Source organism: Hakea prostrata, chromosome 8, assembly GCF_041222555.1.
Source record: "Hakea prostrata isolate BN-2017 chromosome 8, UWA_Hpros_2, whole genome shotgun sequence".
In the NCBI taxonomy this organism is placed as follows: Eukaryota; Viridiplantae; Streptophyta; class Magnoliopsida; order Proteales; family Proteaceae; genus Hakea; species Hakea prostrata.
Window position 1 is genome coordinate 4264336 of NC_142607.1, and position 21831 is coordinate 4286166.

General features: G+C 37.5%; 3 protein-coding genes across 4 annotated transcripts; 2 read left to right on the forward strand and 1 right to left on the reverse strand.

The window, feature by feature from the left end:
* The first annotated feature begins 5260 nt into the window (after nucleotides 1–5260).
* LOC149006389 (4-coumarate--CoA ligase-like 9) lies at nucleotides 5261–9591 on the forward strand. Its single transcript, XM_089164873.1, has 6 exons — nucleotides 5261–6600; nucleotides 7959–8148; nucleotides 8509–8654; nucleotides 8760–8827; nucleotides 8939–9041; nucleotides 9188–9591. The coding sequence occupies exons 1-6, from the start codon at nucleotides 5563–5565 to the stop codon at nucleotides 9311–9313; spliced, it is 1671 nt and encodes a 556-aa protein (XP_089020999.1). The 5' UTR covers nucleotides 5261–5562; the 3' UTR covers nucleotides 9314–9591.
* Nucleotides 9592–9750: 159 nt separating this feature from the next.
* Nucleotides 9751–14844, reverse strand: LOC149006390 (4-coumarate--CoA ligase-like 9). Its single transcript, XM_089164875.1, has 6 exons — nucleotides 13329–14844; nucleotides 10809–10998; nucleotides 10549–10694; nucleotides 10398–10465; nucleotides 10062–10164; nucleotides 9751–9930 (listed from the first exon to the last, which is right to left on the reverse strand). Exons 1-6 carry the CDS (start codon nucleotides 14349–14351, stop codon nucleotides 9805–9807), a joined length of 1656 nt encoding a protein of 551 aa, XP_089021001.1. The 5' UTR covers nucleotides 14352–14844; the 3' UTR covers nucleotides 9751–9804.
* Nucleotides 14845–16382: 1538 nt separating this feature from the next.
* Nucleotides 16383–21701, forward strand: LOC149006391 (uncharacterized). 2 transcript variants are annotated; one of them, XM_089164877.1, is made up of 4 exons: nucleotides 16383–17192; nucleotides 17854–18285; nucleotides 18918–19103; nucleotides 21017–21099. In XM_089164877.1, exons 1-4 carry the CDS (start codon nucleotides 16719–16721, stop codon nucleotides 21017–21019), a joined length of 1095 nt encoding a protein of 364 aa, XP_089021003.1. In that variant the 5' UTR covers nucleotides 16383–16718; the 3' UTR covers nucleotides 21020–21099. The 2 variants fall into 2 exon arrangements, with proteins under 2 accessions (XP_089021003.1, XP_089021002.1); XM_089164876.1 differs by having other exon boundaries at nucleotides 16385–17192; nucleotides 18918–19224; nucleotides 21017–21701.
* The last annotated feature ends 130 nt before the right edge of the window (nucleotides 21702–21831 follow it).

Sequence of the window (21831 nt, forward strand, 5' to 3'; positions counted from 1 at the left end):
TACCTACTGTATAGGTTATATCTTGCTTAATGCAACTTATTGCATATAAGAGATTACCAATAAATTTAGAATAATCTAATTGATTCATAGCTTCACATTTTGGGTATGAGCATTTTATAGTCATATGGTGTCTCATCTCAAATATATTCATTATATTCTTATCTAGAAAAGTAATTTATTTCTTTTACTTAGTGAAACTTACTTTCATACTAAGAATGGTGTCTACAATACTTTTTTTAAGGACAATTTTTTAACATTACTCACTATAGAGTACAACAACAACAACAACAACAATAAGCCTTTTCCCAACTAAATGGGGTCGGCTACATGGATTCTTGCCCTCCAATCGGCTTCAGGCCATGCTAGATCAAGGCCTAGCTATACATATCCTTTCTCACCACTTCTCCTAAGGTTATCTTAGGTCTACCCCTGCTCTTCTAGTTCCTTCATATGGATTATATCACTTCTCCGAGCGAGCATTTATAGGTCTCCGTTGCGTGGCCGTGCCCCTCACGACTTTCTCGCTTATCCTTTGGGAGCCTCCCGCCAACTCTATATGATCGTTTCTTATCTTATCCATCCTGTTTTGCCACTCATCCATCTTAGCATTCTCATTTCGCTCGGTTTATCTATTGATTCTTTTCACTCGTGCTCATGCTGGTGGGACACGGTCCTATAATTTTCCTTTGCTTTATGGAATACGCCGATCACATAAGACCCCGGATGCACCTCTCCACTTCATCCACCCTATTTTAATTCTTTGGGACCTCATCTTCTAAATCACCTCTTTTACTTATGTTGAACCTGGTCCTAAAACAATCACTCTGGGAATCTCTTTATCGTCAGTATCACCACTTCATCATCTCCCGATCATGACTAAGTTACAAACTAGATATTCTTTTGCTACTAAGTTTAAGCCTTTTGATTCCAAGCTACTCTCCATGTTCTAATTTGGTATTAATCCCCACTTGGGTCTCATCAATCAACACAATATCATCCGCAAAAAGCATACACCAGGGGACCTCATCTTGAATGTCTTTGGTTAATTCATCCATTACTCACTATAGAGTAATCAGAACTAAGAATCAGCATATCATGTACAAATAAGTAGATAATTACAACCTTATTTGACACAAATATTTATAGTAAAGGCATTTAAGAGAGTTACTAGTTTGAAATTCAAAGCTCTTTACTTATTTTGTCAAATTTTGATGCTATATTTAGGTGATTGTTTAAGATCATAAAAGACTAAATTAATTTATAGTCTTTATGTTCGAAACCTTTCATGACATACCCTTTAAATCTATTCATGTAGGTTTTATAATTAATATACCCTTTGTCCATATCATTCACTCTATTAGAATCCATAAAATTTAAAACCGATATGAATCACTTGATATGAAACAAAAACTTTAAAACATGTCCTTTTTATTTACACGACCAAGAATCAACGACACAAAAATCATGAGGCTGAATAAAACACATTAGTTTTCTATAGAACAAATTTAGACTCTTTCATCCAAATTTTGTTATCTCTTTCTTGCATTGATTTTAAACCTAATAAAAATCTCTAACTTGGTCAAGTTAATTGGGCGCATGTCTCCCATTCAGGTGTTCTCTCTCTTCCCCTCCTCTTTTTTTTCCCCAAAAAAATGCTAAAAGACAATTCTTGATGAAAGAGAGTAATTAATAGTTTCTTTCTAGATTTTGACAATGATAAAGCCATCACTTTGTTCACTTTAATCGAATCATTTCTTTTGTACAATAACAATAGAAACGTATAATAAATAGCAACTCAAACAAGATGGGTCTCCTATTTCAAATTTCATCGCTTTAATATTTTATTTGAGTCTTTTATGTAAGTGTAATAGAAGATGCTTTTGGTTGATCAAAAGAATCAACCACAAAGAAAAAAAGAACCATATTCTAAGTTTCATAACCAATTTTATTTTTTAATATAAAAATAAAATGAAAGAAACCAAAAGAGTAACCATTGCATCAGTAAAAAAATTTCAGAAGGAAGATCTATGCCCAGATTGAAAATTTGACCATCATCCATCAATGACCGATTCAATTTCTTCAACTGAATTTACTGGGCATTCCTTATTTTGTAGCTTATAAACCACCAACCCTTGCAAAGATACTTCATTAGATAACCAAATAATAATCGATAAAGGAAAAATGGCCTAATTCATAACCATTTTAGTAGTGTCTCACTATCGCAGCAAAGAGTGATTTCTTTGTCTGAAACTTTATTTGCTTTCAACTCTATTGGGAGTCTTTATAAGAGTTGTTAAGAAGAAGACGTAGGGAAAAAAGAAAATCTTTCGCAACTGAAACTGACTTTTAGAACTCTGAAAAGGTAAACATCATCAAATAAAAAAGATTACAAAATCCAGAAACCAATAAAGAGTTAATGCAACTGTCAAATCTCGAACCAGCATATAGAATTAATCAAAACGTAATCGAAATTCTATAAACTACAAACTACTGAGGTAAACATCATCAAATTCAAATCTCACTAGAGAAATGGAAAGGTAATTATATGTACGGTCAAAAAAAAAGGGGGGACTTTATGAATTGTCAAATCTTACTTTCTAAGTCCACTTTTCACTTTTCCCTTTTCCCTCTCAGAATAGAACAAACAAACAAATCTTACAAGACATATTGCTTTGATTTTGAAACCTCTCTAACTTTCTAATAGAAAAAAGTAAGAGACCAGCTTAGAGTAGTCGACCTCTTTTTTCAAAGTAATTGATAATTCAACACTAGATTCTACGATTAATTAGACTCTTCCACAAAGACCCATTACATTGTTGGATCGTAATTGATCCGATGACCTATATTAAAATATAGGTTAGGTATAACTTAAATTTCTCAATCATATTTAAGTATGACTCAGATACCTCAACAACAAAGGCATATTTTCGGTGAAATGCTTAGCAGCTATTCTCACAACAATATTTTTTTCTATTTATAGGCGACAAATAGAAAAGAGAAGATTGACAAATGGATGCAATTATTTATTTGAACGTACGAATTTTTCTTTTTCCATTTTCTTACACTTGTTTGAAAGGCTGGAGACACATGAAGATGCAAAAATAAAATTCTTGTAATATTTATATGACATTTTTGTTTTTATTTGTTTGGTAGTAATATGATATTTTCTTTTCTGTTTCTATAAAAAATTATTTTTTTTGTCTATAATAGCTATTTAAAATTGTGATATATAAATTGCTTGCATTGTAATTTAATACACATTAATAAGGGTTGTGTGATTTAACCAACAAGGTAATGATCTATTGCTCTAATCAATTTAAAGGGTAAGACAATCATGGGTTTTTTTGGACGCAATGCACCATCTCTCTTGATGTTACTCATGTTGATAAAACTAAAACTATCTTCTAGAATGTTATGGGGGTAAGGCTTTGTGTGTGTTGCTCCAAAATATGTTTGCACCGGTTCAATCATGGAACGTCTCGAATCTAGGATCTGTAGATCAAAGAAAACTTGTGAGAGCAGGCAGCCTCTGTGGAAGGGAAGCCGCCTCCGATGGTAAAACTAGATTTTGGTTAACACAATTCCTCGGGGTAAATGCCCGAAGATGTGAAGTTCTCTTGAGTAGGTGCCGGAGTTAATGCATGAGTAACTTGGCTTTTTTCTTGTCTCTGTTTAGCTTAATTTGGCTTAGCTTGCTTCACTTACTAGAAGAAGGTATAAGTGGTCGTTTTTATACTAGAAGAAGATTCCATGGAGAAAATGAATGACAGTCGTTGGATGGCTTGATCTAATTCCCAAGGGGAAAACCAAAGCGAAGGAGTGGCTTGTTTGTGCTTGAAGCAAATTGGATTTAGGCACTCTTTACGAAGTCTATATGGATGTCTGTTAAAAGTCAACATCAGATGGGACACGTTTTGTCCTGTTCTCTTCGACAAGCCAGGGAAAGCAAGACCCAGAGAGATTTTGGCAAGCTAGCTTATCTTATCTTTTGATAAGCACCCATGCACAAATAAGGTGCATTAAATGCATAAATACGATGCATTATATGCTTAGCATGCATACAGTTGTATAATGATAACTTTTTATCCAAATATGGTCTTGCTGACAGTGGTGGCCAAAAGATTAGTTCAGAGCCAATAGGCTAGTCCGAAATCTAGATTTCGAGGAGAACTAAGGGGGCCAGTCCGAATATTGACTTCCAAAGAGGATCAAGCAGCTGAACAAAAGACTAAGCCGAACTTAGTTGACCCTATTTCATACGATCAAGTCTCGAAAAACAGTTTGATACAACAGCGTGCAAAAAGTATCTTTCCTTTTTCAACAAACCTTTTCGTGTGTAAAATTGCTACCAACTTTTCTTTTGAACAGAGATGTTATAATTATGTAACAAAAAAAAATGTCATAATTTTAGCCAAATCAGTGAACCATATGATATTGTCATTCTAAACTATTTGATCCAAAATATTATTTTTTTTTCGGTGTAAAAAAATAGAACCTTCTTCAGAAGGCTTTGGATTGGGTTTTGTTAAACCAAATCAAATACCGAACCAACCTTGATACAATGAGTTGGATAAAAATAAAAAATTCAAAAGAAAAAGTTTTAGTACCATCCTTGAGTTATCTCTAATATAATGCTATTTACTGAGTCATTTATTTTATTAGATAAATCTTTTATTATTAACACCCTTAGTCTGAATCAGCTTTTACTTATTTATTTCCAATATTACTCTCACATCTGAAGTTTTAAAAATGCTATTCATGATATACATCTTCCAAATTGCGTAGATTGATAATTGAGAGAGAAAAATAGTTATAGACCATAGAAGGAAAATAAATAGAATGTAAGGGATTTTTTTGAAGATTTTTTTTATTTTTTTAAAATATTTAATTTACTTACATTAACACTTAAAAGACAGATGTGTTCTAGTAGTTGAAATCAATACCTTTTAGTGAAGAGGTAAAAAAAAAATGATTTTCTTTTTTATTGGGAAAGTAATATTAATTTTTTTAGGTAACTCAAACGATCGCATTGAATAATTTACCAATTCAACATGACAAAAATTGTATTATTGCGTGGAAATGAAAAATTTTAAACAAAAGTCAAAATAGTAAAATATTCATTTTCATATGAGTGAAAGTTTGAAAAACTGAAAACGGCACGTCGGCGACTTTTGGTAGATTTTCACACGACAACTTTCTGGCTCTGACATTTCTGGCCACCAATGAGAAACGCTCCTGTTTGGTTTGGTTTTGGTTTTGGTTTTTGAAGACGATTTCTCTTTCTCCTTGTCAGAAACATTCAAACTACGTTTTCCTTAATTAATTACAGCGATCGTGATTCAGTGATTCGTGACAGTGACAATTGACAAGAACGAATCGAAAACTGTGATTCTGAAGGCGTTATTCACTCACGAGAAATTCCGAATCTCCAAAATTCAATAAATAATCTTACATTCTTACCATCTCTAACAATTTCTTCCATATAAGTTGAAATCCAGAGTAGTATTTCTCTAACCCTGCATTTCGGATTGCAGAGAAGCAGAAGAAGAAGAAGAGGAAGAGATGGAGAGAACAGGTCACAATCTGTCAATCGATCCAAAGAGTGGATTCTGTTCCAAGACAAAGACCTATTATAGTCTCAGATCACCGGTTCCACTTCCGCCGCAGAATCAGCCTCTCTCCGCCGCTGCTCACGCTTTATCTCTGCTTAGAATCACCAATTCATCGCCGGAAACCACCACTGTACTCATCGATGCAGCTACAGGTCGCCGTCTCTCTCATTCTGAATTCCTTCGACGAGTCAAGGCCCTTTCTGTTAATCTTCAAACAAAAATCGGACTCTCCAGAGGAGATACCGCCTTCATATTATCTCCGAATTCGATGCAAATCACAATCCTCTACTTCTCTCTTCTCTCCCTCGGCGTTGTCATCTCTCCCGCAAATCCAGCCAGCACGAAATCTGAGGTTACTCACCAAGTCGAAATCAGTAAACCAGTGATTGCCTTCGCCACATCCGCCACCGCCTCGAAGCTTCCTTCGTTTCGTCATGGCACGATTCTCTTGGATTCCTCTGATTTCTTATCCATGATGACGACGACGACTTCCGGTGCCGGTGCTGTACCGGATCTGGTTGAGGTGAATCAGTTAGATCCGGCGGCGATTCTGTACTCGTCAGGAACGACTGGAAGAGTCAAAGGTGTAGTGTTGACTCACCGGAACATCATTGCGTTGATCGCCGGATACTACGCTTCTAAAACAGAGTCGACGACAGAGGAAAATCCGGCACCGGCGGTGGTGCTGATAACGTTGCCATTGTTTCATATATTCGGATTGTTTATGTGTGTGAGGGCGGTGGCTTTGGGAGAGACGATGGTGCTCATGGAGAAGTTTGATTTCGAAGGGATGCTGAAATCGATAGAGGCGTATAAGGTTGCTTACATGCCAGTGTCACCGCCGCTTGTGGTGGCGTTAGCGAAGTCGGAGTTGGTGGATAAGTACGATCTCAGCTCGCTACAGGTGGTGGGAAGCGGCGGTGCTCCGCTCGGCAAGGAGGTTACCGAACGGTTCGCGTCACGGTTTCCGAACGTGCAAATTGGACAGGTTTACATCTCTATCATCCATTATTACTCTCGTAGTTCACCCTTAAAACAGAATCTCTTATCTTATCGCTGATTTTGTTTCATTTCTGGGGGATGGAATTTCAGTCCTTCTACCTTGTAGGCTCTAGTTTATTATTTCCTTATTCATAAAAAGGCAGTTACCTTTCAACTTCAGTGCTGGTAATGCGCAGCATTCAGGTCTGCCCCTTCTTTTAGAGTTGTTTCTCCATTGCACCATGAACAATAGTTCCTACCAAAAAGAATAAGAAAAAAAGAAAAAACACAAAACACAAAACAAAATGACAACAATCACTGTAGTGATGAGAGTTTTGTCTTCTTGTCATTCAATAATTGTTCTTCTAACCTAGTGGAGTGATGGAAGGGTAGTATAATCCTACACTCTTAGGGTAGAAGATCCTAACTCATGTCAACAAACGTACAAGTTGGTGTTTTTTTTTTTCAAAATAGAAAACATATTTCAAAAAGATATTTTTCATTAATTTATTAGGAATAGGTGATGAGGACTATTATATATACCACCAAAGATGATTGAATCCTAACCAGTCCCATTGGAGGATTTGATCATTGCCAATTGAGTTGACTTTTGAATCATAGTTTTAGAATATGGTAGATAGATATATGAGTTCTTTTTTGTAATTTTTATTATGTTATTTTTGTTTTGTTAAATAAACTAATACATGCATGAGATGGGCGCTACTAAAAAACAAGCTTTTTGAGTAAATTAGCATGTGATTAATTTGTTTTAAACAAAAAATGATTTTGTTATCTTTCAATGTGAAAGATTAATACTTCATTCTATTTCATACGACAAAGTCAACAATGGGATTAACAAAAAAATATATATAAAAAGTCAACAATGGGGCAAGTACTCATAATTTTGTTTTTATACTCATTGAAATAGAAAAAAAATGGTGGTTGTAATTGTTAATTTTGAATGTTAGGTATCAATAAATTATTAAAAACTTGATCTTCATCTTTTGAAGGAGATGTCTTTTGTTTCAATAAAATACAAAGACATTGTACAAGCACCTACGGCACTAGTAAATATTTAACATTTCAGAGACACTTGAGCATTTTATATTGAATCTTTTCTTCATTAGCGGACGAAACAGAATAGAACTTGTCATTCAAAATTTGCTCGACAAAAATATTACAAAATAAAAAATAAATTTTTTTATCTAGTTTGATGTTGGTTTTGTAACAAACAAATTTAAAATTTCTGTGATACTGCTAGGATTATGGATTGACCGAATCAACTGGAGGTGCAGCAATAAAAAACTGTCTAGTTTGATGTTGGTTTCGTAACAAACAAATTTAAAATTTCTGTGATACTGTTAGGGTTATGGATTGACCGAATCAACTGGGGGTGCAGCAAGGATGGCAGGGCCTGAAGAGGGAATGAAATATGGCTCTGTCGGCCGATTGGGTGAGAATTTGGAAGCCAAGATAGTTGATCCTATAACTGGAGAGCCCTTGCCTCCAGGCCAACAAGGAGAGTTATGGTTGCGAGGACCAATCATAATGAAAGGTGATGTATAGTTTCTTACCAACTACCTTTTCTTCTCTACAATTTTATATTGCTGGTCTTTGAGTGGTCTATATGTTTAAAAATGTGCATTATAATCATGGTCAGGGGTAAGATCGTCTATTCAAAGAGAAGGTGTGAAATGAAATCACTGAAATTTATATAGAAAAAAATGTGTTGGACCCTTTTCTTAGTCTACATGACCATGTCTTTGCATGTACAATAATTTGATCCAGAGCTTGTTTTCTCATGTTATGTTCATTGTATAATTTAAAAACCATCTTACCAGACAATTTTAGAACCATTACCCTCTAGCTGTTTGATTGATTTTCTAACAGAGAAAATGCAATTGTATTAATGCAGGTTATGCTGGAGATGACAAGGCCACCGCTTCTACCTTGGACCCAGAGGGTTGGTTAAAAACTGGCGATCTTTGTTATTTTGACTCGGATGGCTTCCTTTACATTGTAGATAGGTTGAAGGAGTTGATAAAATACAAAGCATACCAGGTAGTTTAAATCTTTAATGTTGATCAAAAGCATGTTTTGCAACCAGTGCTTTCTAGCTAGCCTTCAAGGTAAGTTCTCTCTCATTCAACCTATGAAATGTTTCAGGTTCCACCAGCTGAGCTTGAGCATCTGCTTCTGTCCCATCCAGAAATCGCCGATGCTGCCGTGATTCCGTATGTATCTGATTACGTTACCTTTGATCAGTTGCTTGATGACATTCACTTCTTTTTCTCATCTTCTTAGTTTTAGATCATCAATCTTGTGTTTGTGACAAATATTAAAAGGTACCCAGATGAAGATGGAGGTCAGATCCCCATGGCCTTTATAGTGAGGAAACCTGGAAGTTATCTTACTGAAGCTCAAGTAATGGATTTTATTGCCAAGCAGGCAAGAATATCACTTGATTCCCACAACAAAAAGAACAATTTACTCTTCTTTTCCGTAATTTGCCCATGGTTAATTTTAGCTTCATTATAGATCCTGAGTTTTTTTATAAATCTCATTTCTGTAATTTTATTGTTTCTTTTCTTCAGGTGGCACCATATAAGAAGATACGCCGAGTTGCTTTTATTAACTCAATTCCAAAAAATCCTGCTGGAAAGATTTTGAGAAGGGAGCTTGTCAATCGTGCACTTTCTGGTGCTTCAGCTAAATTATGATCATTCTTGCGGTTAAACCTTATTAGTTTTCTCATTTTTATCCATTTATGGGTGAACACGGTTGAAGGTGGTCCATCCAGCATGGGAAACTCCTCATCGTTCTTGAAAACCAACAAAGGCTTCCCATTATACTCATCACCAGTCCTGTAAATCAACTGGGTTTCCCATTATATTCTTTTTGTTTAACAAATACGGTTAATCAATATGTCCTGGCATGTACAGCTTTCTATATATCTTGTGCCAAAGAAAAAGTTCACGAGTCTCTTGAAACTACTTTAGGTGCTCCTCCATGTAAATGATTCTCATTAGAATGGTAGAATATGAAGCTGATCTAACATAGGCTACTGCATTTTAACAGGCCATCTGACTTGGGAATAATATTGTCGGTGTGACAAGATTTGTAAAGTCATATATGTTAGGCTAATGTTCCCAAAACAGAATGTACATGAATGAGGACTGTTTTAATTACACTAGAAAAAACAGTAAAATCATCAGAGCCTAGAAACAGTGGTTGACAATGCAAGCTTTACCAACTCCTTCCTCAATATCTTACCTGTAGCATTCTTTGGTATGGAGTTGATGAAGGATACCTTTCTTACCTTCTTATAAGGTGCAACCTTCAACAAATAAGAGGGGAAACAATGGGAATTTCATTGTGAGCATTTGAATGTGTAAGCAATTTAGCACTACTACTAACTTAAGTATTCGCATTTGGTCCTGATCTTCTCAATTTAAGAGAAGGAAATACCTGTTTGGCAATGAACTCCATGAGTTGTAATTCATCAATGGTGCTTTGAGGCTGTCTCACTACAAAGGCCATTGGCACTTGACCTGCTTCATCATCAGGATACCTGCCATATTTTTATTTTTATTTTATCACTAATCAATCTTAAACCACAAAAATCATTGTTAAAAAGGTAGTGATAACAGTTTCTTTGCACCATTGTGCAATGGAGCATCTGGAAGGAATAAAACTAGTCATGACAATTTCAACACATCGAGAGCTTTAAGTTTTTTCAAAAGCCTGCCTCACCAGTAAATCACTATGTAAATTTAGGTATTAGGAATTAAGGAAAATACTTACGGAACTACAGCTGCATCATTGATGTCTGGGTGGGATTGAAGCAAGTTCTCTAATTCTGCAGGGGCGACCTGTAGAAAGTAAGCCATAAGTGCAAAGACATGTCTTTTCCTTTCTCTAAACAGTAGAGTATTTCATTTGCTTCTATGATTACCTGATACCCCTTGTACTTGATTAATTCCTTCAAACGATCAACAACAAACAGAAAACCATCGTTGTCTATATAACCAATGTCTCCTGATTTCAACCATCCTTCAGAATCCAAAGTTGCGGCAGTCGCCTCATCATTGTCAATGTAACCTACACCACAATCAAGCACAAAAACCCTAATGAAATTCACGGAAAACAGTAAGGGTTGTTTGATTTCACAAGTCAATTCTCTCAAATGGCCAGAACAGTGCAGTTGGTGATTACCTTTCATGATTGTTGGCCCCCTGATCCAAATCTCCCCTCGCTTGCAAGGAGGCATTGCATCGCCAGTGTCAGGATCAACTATCTTTGCTTCACAATTTGGAGCCAGTCTCCCGGTCGACCCTGCCGGAGCTTTTTCACCGGAACCTGCTGGTCTGAATACTCCGCCTGTAGTTTCCGTCAACCCATAAGCCTTCAGTTGCCAATTCACAACCGTTTTCTCGTTAGTCGTTAGTGAATGGTTCAACCTAAAAGGGGATTCCAGCGGAGAACTGCGTGCTCTTGTAACATTTTTTTTTAAAGGTGTGAGTCCCTTTATAATGGGTTGAGATCGTCTGCGGCGCTCATTCCAGCGGCCATCCAGCAGCTGATACTGAATGAGCGCCACGTGGACCATTGAAAATCTTAACCGTCAACTGTTTAAGCCTTCATATTACGTTTTTAAACCTGTCTAATAAACCATCTCACCGATCCAACCTGAAACGACACACTTGCGAGGAGAAAACCCACGTCTCTACCCTCTTCCCTCGCCGGCCAAGATCGTTATCGATGCATCCAGTTACTGGCAACTAAGTCTAAATGGAAAACAAGATGACTTTGGGAGGATCCAACAAACAGAGTAAACTACGTTTCGTCTTCTTGTTTTACATCTTTTAAGGTCGATGACCCATATCTTGATGAATTATTAATGGGGAGCACCTTCTCTAATGATTCCTAAAACAAATCGGTGCAGACCATTGAATGACCTTCACAACTAATAGCACCTTCTTTCCAGAAATGCTCACTAGGGCTGCTTCAGATCCTACACTTGCTTGATAGACAAATTTATTTTGATTTTGTTAACCTAGGATTGCAAATCGATCACAAGACGGTTCAAATTGATAATAAAGCTACAGTAGAAGAGTTACATTTAAGAGATCCAAAAAGAAATGGAGAAAGGGGAAAACAAAAGCAACAACAGAGAAACCAATAAAGAGGATAGAGAAGGAAAGTAGGTAGTAGTTATAGGGAAAAACCCAAGAAGAGCTTGAACTCCAATACTCTGTAACTAGTCAACATCTTCAACAGAATTTTCATCTCCAACTGAGTTCTTTCTTCTTCAAGAGGAGGAACCCGACTGTCGCTAACCTATTCACGACGGAGACGAAGGACAGATGCAGGGGGAACGCATTGATCTTTGGTACCCCTAAAGTGAACTAAAAACCTATCACTAGTCACTACCATGAACCTCGCGAGGTGATAACACCTTCCCACCAGCTATCATCACAGAAGGCATCAACCTCTTCGTTCATCTTGAAGGTTTGATGTGCTTCACGAGGAGGTGGAGGCCTAACATTGACAACGTGTAGCCTCTCTATCAAAGCCTTCTGGTGTTTTCCATTGGCCAGTAAGTACGAAACTCAAGAAATATCTTCTTGTCGCTGCTCAGCTCTCTGAGGGCTGCAGCCTTAAACCATGCACGCTTCAAGTCAGGGTTGTCATTAGAGAATATCTCGCTCCGGCCTGCGAAGGAAGAGGTAGAGACGACGGCAATTGTGCGTCGATCCTTTTCCCCCTCAAGTGAGTCGTTTCAGGTTGGACCGGTGAGCTGGTTATCGGCCGGTTTAAAAACGTAATATGAAGGCTTAAACAGTTGACAGTTAAGATTTTCAATGGTCCACGTGGCGCTCATTCAGTATCAGCTGCTGGATGGCCGCTGGAATGAGCGCCGCAAACGATCTCAACCCCTTTATTAGTCCATAAACTAATATTGAATTCTCTTAATGTAATATATTATATGTGAGTCCCAAGCAGACTAACAATATTAGTCGGTTAAGAATTGATAATATATATATATATATATATCCAAAAAAAATATAATATCACAATGTACATTTTATTCCCTTCACTTTTGAAATTTAAATATATTTAACTACGACTAATGGTGTTACTCTAGTTAAGACTCACACATAATATATTACACTTAGGGAACCTAACATTAGTTTATAGTATACTAAAGGGACTCACACATAAAAATAAAAAAACCTTAAAATATGGGTGAAGTCCAATTCTACCATGTGATAAAATGAATCAGAGATAGGACCCCGACTTTAAATCACGAGCTTCCACCCCTTGAGGTTTATTCACCACATAATAAATATTGGGCTCACGTCTAAATATTGATAAAGTAATTCTAAAGTGAACCCCTTGTGGGCTCCACTCTATTACGTGGTGGTAAAGCAGGAGTAGTATGTGCTCTCCCAATGGAAAAGTGATCCAGACCTTGAGACCCAAGGGAGGCGTCTTTTGTGGTACCCATCCTATCCACCCTATTATAGGGTGGTGACTGGGAAGCATCAAGGGAACACATACCTCTCCCATAGAGGGGAGGTGATCTCGACTCCAATTGACGCGGTTCTATAAAGAAAATCCTAATAGAACCGTAACGATGGGTCGGTTCGGAACTTATCGGTCTGGTTCAATTGATGCGGTCTATTAGCGACACCCTATTCTTTAACTGTTTTACCCAGTCCCCGCACTAACCTGCGCTATATAGACGCCAGGGAATCGTTTCAGAAATCTCTGAGCAACCTCCTCGGCAAGCGGAGCTCCGCCGCAGTTGACGGTTTCCAAAGAGCTCATATCACAGCCCTTCGCGACACCATCGTCTTTAACCATCGCAACCACTGCCGGTGGTGCTACCGCCATATGTGTTACCTTAAATTGCTCAACTGCCTTCCTCATCTCCCCCAGATTGAACTTCCTCATCACCACCACCGTCTCTCCAAGCGCCACCGATTTCACACAGCTTATAAGCCCGTAAACATGGAAGTACGGAACAGTAAGCAGTTGAACCGCTGGCTTTGCTCTCTGAGGCCGAAGAGAGTAAATTCCGGCCACCATTGCTATCCAGTTGCGGTGAGTCAATTGTACCACCTTGACAGGCCCAGTCGTCCCGGAAGAGAAGAGATTGGCCGAAGGATCGGACTGAGTGACTACAGCCCGCTGGAATCGGGACCTGGCCTCTGCCGGTGTCCCCCTCTTCACCATTGAATCGAACTCGGGTGAGTCCAAGAGAATCGTTTGGTAGCGAAGGGAGGGAAGCTTGTGAGCGGTTGCAGAGGTGGCGAAGGCGACGACTGGTTTGCAGAGCTTGATTTGGCGCGAAATCTCAGATTCAGAGCTGATTGGATTTGCAGGTGCGATGACTACTCCAATGGAGAAGAGCGAGAAGTAGAGGATTGGAATTTCAAGACATGCAGGAGAAAGTATGAAGGCAGTGTCGCCACTGCAGAGGCCGAGTTGGTTTCGAAGGGAGGCGGCTAGGGTTTCCACTTGGTGTATGAATTCGTAGTAAGAAAGGCGGCGGCCGGTGTCGGAGTCAATCAGCGCGGTGGTTTCCGGCGATGAAGAGTTGCGGAAGAGAGAAATGGCATATTCGGCTACAGAGAGGGGCAATGTCAGTGGCGGAAGTGGAACGGCTGGTCTGATGCTGTGGAAAATCTTCGTCTCCGAACAAAAACCGCTCTTTGGATCGATAGAAGAAGTGGAATTCGATTTGGCCATGAGATGATGAGAAAATAGAAAGTATCTCGAAATTAGCAATTCCAGAGAGAGATGGGTATAAATATTTTGCCGTGAGTGGTGATTCGAATCTGAATTTTTCTGAATTCCTGCTAATCTTATCCACTGGTCATGGATGAAGAAGAACAGAACAGAATCGAAATGAACGGAAAACGCAAGGTTTTTGTTTGATTTAGAATCAAAGGCCTTTTAAAACCTAAACGGCGTCAAATTGAAATCCAACAATTCGAAATGCAAACCCTTAAAGAGTTAAATCCATGATCCATGGCTGCTGCTGAAGAAGAAGAGAGTTGCATCACGCCTTTTCCCAGGAATAGATTTGGTGGTAAGCAAATCACGTGTTCTGTTTCAGCCAGTTAGAATTCGCCAGATGGCAAACGAAGAGGAACAACACAAATGGGACAAACAGTTTCCTGCATGAGCTGTGGGTGGACAAATTCTCTACTGCATCTATTTTGAAGTATAGATTTCCTCATCGAAGGTTTCATGTCTGATTCTTGCAATCCAAGTTTAGAGGTCAGTTTTATTCTTATAATAGATAGAAAAATGTGAAGAAAACATATACCTCTAATAGAATAGATAATTCGCTCCAAATAAATACAGTAAAAAATATATTTATAGCCTATGCAGGTACTCTATTTTGGTGCTCCCAGTGTTTTGGCCTCTTGAGATATTAACATGCCTATACTTAAAATCACAACCATTAATATGAGCATGTGTTCAAATTATTTACTTGGATGAGCTAAATCATGATGACCCTTGCTTTGTAGCTTTAGTTAAATCAAATTAAGTTGAAATTGACTCGAAAAATAATTCAAGCTTGACAAAAATTGTGAAGACGGATAATGGCCATTCTCTCTTGGGATTTGATCCAACAATAATGCACAAGACCAAGAAGTAGAAGAACAAATCCCTCGGTTCCTTCCCCCAAAAGATCACTCATTGAGTAGAATTTTCCAAATTTATATATTTTGGTACTTATTCATTGTATTGGGTTTATATGTGTATTGAGATCTTTCACATGGCAAAGTAGAGGTTTATGTTTTTTTACATTTTTCCATTATATATTAGGAGAGATGTCATCTATGAGTTTTGACAAGAGGAATCATATGTGAGACTTCAATGAACTTTCACCTAATATGTTGTAAAAATGCGTGAAAGGAGCAGAGGTTTCTGCCCTAATAGCTTAGAATATGAACCCAACAATAGATTGGCTTAATGGGGCCTAATTGGACCTCGTGATACTTAACCCTTACATCATGATTAGATTAGGTTTAATCAAGTTCAAGTAGACTTTTAACTCTAGTCATGTAATTTAATCAAATCTTACTCAGTCCAAACAAGTCTTACCTAATCCAAACAGTTGAGCTTTAAGTGGCAATTTGCATGCTATTACAACCCTCAAATTTTAAAGATGACAAAAGTTAAGTGTAACTCCTTATGTTGTAGACCACCCACGTTGATGCTAAAAAATCATTTTAATCTCTTTTACAAGAATAAAAAGAATTTTATGTATGTTATTTGCCTTTTAGGTCTAATACAATAATTACATAAATATAAGATTATTAAGAAAATTATAGTCTTTTTTTTTTCATATTAGAGAAAATCATAGTCTAAAATAATAGATTTAAAATACAAAAAATCTCAACAAAATGAAGGGACATTCTTCAAAAGACGATCTAGCGTTGTCGTTAAGCCTTCAATAATCTTTATGATTATCTCTAATTATCAATCGCTTTTAATAATTAATACTTTTTGTAATTAATACTTATGGTTGCTTCAAATTAAAGATTCTCGATAGAAAAACTTTTTATTCTTTATTTTTTTTATTTAGTTGAATTAAAAAACTTTTGATTAGTCTCTTCTGGATTCTGTTGGGTTTTCAGGGAATGTACTCTAGGAAAAGCAAATTCTTGAATTTTATCACCAAATATATGACACGTGTTTAATTTCAAGACTCTAGCAGAAGCCACGTCTGTTCCCACAAAATAGGCCATTTTGCTGACTCGACAGTTCTCAACGGCGAAAATATAATTTGCTTGCCGGAGGATGAAATCAAACTCTGAAGCACGTCGGTACTGTTCAAGATTCTGGACAAAATTTTCTCACAGGTTCAGACAAAGACAGGGAGAGAAAGAGAGGAGAGACTCTGGATTGTCAGCTTCGCATATCCATCATCATCTGATCATCATCGCTTGTGAGTTACTTCGATGCAGATATGCAGAACGAGTAAGATTTGGGATTTTGGACCTGCACTGCTTAGGCAACTCCACTGTCTCTACTTAGACAATTCCACGAACGGCTGATAGGCACAGTCTCTCCCCCTGTTGTGTTGACGCTGGGGGACCTATGAACTCAGCTCCTTGTCTGATGGCTGACCCACCTCCTTTAGAAACATTAGAGGCCTCCACCCAAACCCCTCTCCTTGATGTTGAAGCATCACAGCCAGTTAAAGAAGAAGAAGCAGAAGAAAAGGATTCCGATCTTGATCGAACTCTCCGAAGGTTGGAAACCTTCCTCTGTTTCTTTGGTTTCCACCAGTCTTCTATACTGGGCTTTCTATTAGCTTGGGCTGCTTTCCTTCTTCTGGGTGTTTCGGTCCCTGTACTGATACTCCAGATTTCCGACTGTTCTGGGTGCGAGTATTATCAGATCTTTAGTTTCGAGCTCGATGCCATCGTCACTCAGTCTTGTCTTGCCGCAGTCTCTCTGGCCTGTGTTTCTCATAATCTCCGTAAATATGGAATTCGGGACTTCCTCTTTGTTGATCGTTATCACGGGCATATGCTCCGATTTCGCAAGGAATATATTGACAAGATCCAGGTGAGCAATTACTCTACATCCCTCCCAATCCTTCTTTTTAATGGCTTTAATGGGTATTTCCAAATTCCTCTGTTTTGCGGAATTTATCGAGTAAAGATGAAATTTTTGACACAACCAGAACCTATCTGAAATTTCATCCATAAATCTAGCCGTATATGCATCATTTCCTCATAACATATCTGTCTATTTCTCATTGCTCGGGTAATTCTCCCCCATATGTATTTCATCCCTGTTATGCCTATCAAACAAAAATAATACGTTTATTTATACATTCCCTGAAGTTGTTCACTTATTTTATGCTAATCTCATCTTGTCAAGGGAACAATTTGAGAAAAACACCAAATACTTCTGGGAATTTATATGAAATGTGATTGTTTCGAAATAAATTTTTGATTGAGGATAAGATTCATCATTGAATTTTCGTCCAAGCTTGGAATAAGGATTAGGTGGATTCTGGTTCCTTCGAGACTTGAAGGGTTTGCATGTTGCGCCATGGTTTCAATTGTTGTTAATTCTGCAATCAAGTCCATGTTAATGGATTGTAGTTACTTGGTATGCATGTATATGTGCTCACTTGGTGGTTGACTAACCCACAGTGTGTTTAAGTCAATTTATTCTCCTTTATACTAAGAAGAATTTCATACTGAACTTTATTTGCTAGGGTTTCTTCCGGTTGCTTGCTTTCTGGATTTTGCCGTGCTTCATTCTAAAGATTGTACGTGAGATCTTCCGCACCACATGTGTACATCATGCCTCCTGGTGGCGAACTACTGCTGTTTTTTTGGCTTTGATTCTTTCATGGATTTATTTGACTACAATATCTCTTTCTGCATGTGTTCTGTTCAATTTGGTGTGCAACTTACAAGTTATTCACTTCGATGATTATGCAAAGCTTCTGGAAAGGGATTCCGATGTTTCACTATTTATGAAGGAGCACATTCGTCTAAGATTTTATCTCTCTAAAATCAGCCATAGGTTCAGGATTTATCTTCTTCTGGTATTCTTGGTTGTGACGGCAAGTCAGGTTGCATTCCTTCTCCAGACAACAGGATATACAGGAAACATCACTTTCATTAATGGGGGCGATCTTGTGGTAAGCCCTTCACCACTGGTTCTTAGATGGTCCTGGCTAAGTGAAATTCTTCTGGGTATTGATCTAGGTTTTTATATTATTGGCTGTAGATATAATTTGTAATGTGATCCATATGAGGGTTGTTGATGGAGTCTTCCATTGATCTGATGATTAAAATCTCCTTCTCAATAAAAAAAGAAGAGGGGAAACAACATTTTTAGGAATATTTCAAAATTTTGCCAATTATTATATTCTATTTTCTCATGTTTCCTAACAGAAAATATTGGAAGATAGTTCCCAAACGAAAGCATTTCTTCATGTTAGGGTGCCTCCGCATGCATGAGGCGGTTGATGGGAGGCACGCGGAAGCATCAGCAAGCAACATTTTCCCCCCTCCTCTATGTTCAGCATTGGGCCCACACTTCTGAGCACAAATTTTTCTTCCAATTTTATGACTCATCTAATCTGTAGCTTTTGCTTTTGGAGATCTAGAGTTGCCTTTAGAGTGGGCTAGCTCACTCATATATTTGTTTTACACAGATATTTGCTCATTAAGCGATACAGCTAAAATTTCCTTTTATCTTTTATATCTTGCTGTAGAGTTTGGCTTCCCCATATGCGAAACTTCATTCTTCTTTGCTCGATGCATGTAGGTCTCATCTATTGTTCAGGTCGTTGGCATATATTTCTGTTTGCATGGGGCTGCAAAGATTTCCCACAGAGCTCAAGGCATTGCATCAGTTGCATGTCGCTGGCATGCTCTAGTAACCTGTTGTTCTAATGATTCTGCTCAAGTGGGAGTCTCAAATGATGCAGGAACCTTGTTGACTTCTAATCCAGTAGGCTCCTTTCCTTTGAATTTCTCAGAAAGTGATTTAGAGTCTCTGGATTCTGCTGAATTTATGATAAATGTGCAAATTGCATCCTACATGTCCACATTCCACAAAAGACAAGCTTTTGGTAGGTTGGACTAAAAACTTTTCTCATGTTTCTTTCTCAGCTGAATATGAATAAAAATGTTCAACCTAAAGTATGTTTTAGCTTTATACTAGTTATTCACACAAACACCCCCCCCCCCCCCCCCGGGGAAAAAGAAAGAAGAGAGAGAAAACCTCACTCTCTTGTCTCCAATTCCTTTTCTTTTGCTTGAACCTCCCCCTCTCCATTTCTCCTCTCCATTTCTTTCTAACTTACTGGAACTTGAGACATTGGCTGTTAGAAAAATTTTGGACTGGTTGATAATCTAAAATTTTGATTATTAGGGCACTCAATTCAATTCTTGGCAACCATGGAGTAAACTGTTATTGCTTGTCATAACTTTAGGGTTGATAGGAAATCCTATTTTAGAAAGGAATGGGTAACTGAGGGGGGGGGAGATAATGTCATTGTGACAATAAAATAATCTGTCTTTTAGAATGCATTTATCAGCAGATAGGCCATTTGGTTTGTGGTTATGTTTTCATCATGATCTGCCTTTTCAACTTGAAAGCCCCTTCATGGCGACACAAAACTAGGTACTTCTTGCTGGTAGAATTGTGGGTAACTAATTTGTTTGTGCATTTGTTTAATATGCTTTGCCATCTCTTTCACTCCTAGGTTGGAAAAATCAGTATCTTCTTCACTTGAGCATTCCCTTTCGTGAACCTTGCTACTTTCTTATTATCACGATCCTCAATAACCTATGCCTTTCAGTATTTTTCTTTCTTTAAAAATTACTGCAATACAGCGAGTCTTGGGTTGTGAGTGCATCAAATTTTTTGTGATGAAGACAAATTTCGCCATCTAGAATGTTTTGGGGCCTGTTTCAGGTCATATACGAGCCCAGATAATGATTTTCATGCTTTATTAAATGACTGGTTATGGGTTGCAGTCTGTTTGAGGTTCTTCCTTTCTCTGAGGCTTTTCCTTTTTTTTTTTTTTGTGGTTCATATGTTTCAGAGGTGGGCAAATAAACAAACTAGGCCGTACTCTGTTTGTTTTTCTTGATCATCTTCATAATGAAAACAATTTCAGTGTTCAGCCATGGATGCAGCATTTGGGTGTATCACATAAATCTTGACTTCCTTTGTGTGTTTGTTTTTCATCATTTTCACAGCTTTGTTAGCCAGCTTTTCTGACAACCTTGACCTGGACTACTTTGAGCTGACATATACGGATCCATGTCATCTTCAGTTGCAACTTCAATGATCATAATCTAAGCATTGTTGTTATCCCCATTTTGTTACTGCATTATATTCAACTATTGTTGGTTGTCTTGTCTTAAAACTTCTAACTCATGATAATATTTTTGCTGATTTCAGATGAAAGTTTAAATTTTCTAATTGAAGCACTTACTCGTATATTAGTTATGTTGGAATCATGCTCCTGGACTTCATATGTTGCTACAAATGTTTGTTGAATCAACAATTTTGAATTGTGGGTTAAAGTTAGATATGTAGCCTGTACTTCGGCAGACAAAAAGCTTTTATAGATTTATACCCCTAAAGAAACTGGATGTGTGTTTTGGGAATAGAGTTTGTTTGGCAGAAACTAAGCTAAGAGATCGCTTCATTTCCGTGATATTGCTCATTATTTGACAAAAAAATGAATGAATATCTAGTGGGAGATAGCACATAAGTTAATTCACCTGTGTTCTATTCTTCTATCAGGATTGTTGTTTGTTCTATTTGAATTAGTAGATAAAGCTATCTATCTTTGTGTCTAACTGAATGTATGTGTTGTGTTTAATTGATTGATATATTTGGAAATGCAGTGATGTATTTGCAGTCCAATCCTGGTGGAGTCACCATCTTTGGCTGGACAGTGGATCGGACACTGATCACCACAATTTTCTTTCTGGAACTGTCACTGGTTCTTTTTGTACTTGGAGTGACTATGGACTTCAAAATATGAATAGATACTCAACCAGCAAAGATAAATTGATCATGCAAATTTCACCACGCACCAATGCCGGCATCGTTGCTGGTATCGGTTTCCAGTTCCACCCTTCAGGAATCTTCCCCAATTTTGGGTTCAAAATTCCAGCGGCATCATATCTGAATAGTGCTTCTTCTGTAGAGCCTCTATTTGTTCTTGTACCTTATTTTATACTTATGCTTCTTGTTGTATATGCCTCTTACGTCTCAGCAAAAGGACTGAATTGTTATGTTAATCAAAAGAAAAGGATGGAATTCAATGCAGTCTGCCATCTCTTCTGATCTTCCTTGCATGGAGAAGGATGTAAAGCAGCAACCTTCCTATTTCCCGTATTTTTTTACATTTTTGGAGCAGAAACAATTCAAATCATACATGTAAAATGTGGTTTGTTTTTTGTGCTTCTGTTACATTCTTTAAACAAACTCGCACTGTGGCACAGTTTTTAAGTGCACTTCCAAAAATGCCAAAAAAACAAAAAGCTTATCTTCTAAAGGGGCATTCTTTTGTTCCCTATATTAAAATGTAACCTTCTACTTTGAAATTTAAAATCATTTTCTGTTTCATTTTTTTTATTATTTATATAAACATTTTTCTTTCTTTCTTTCTTGTGTAACTAAACCAGGAGAACAATGAAAATATGTAGAAATAGGA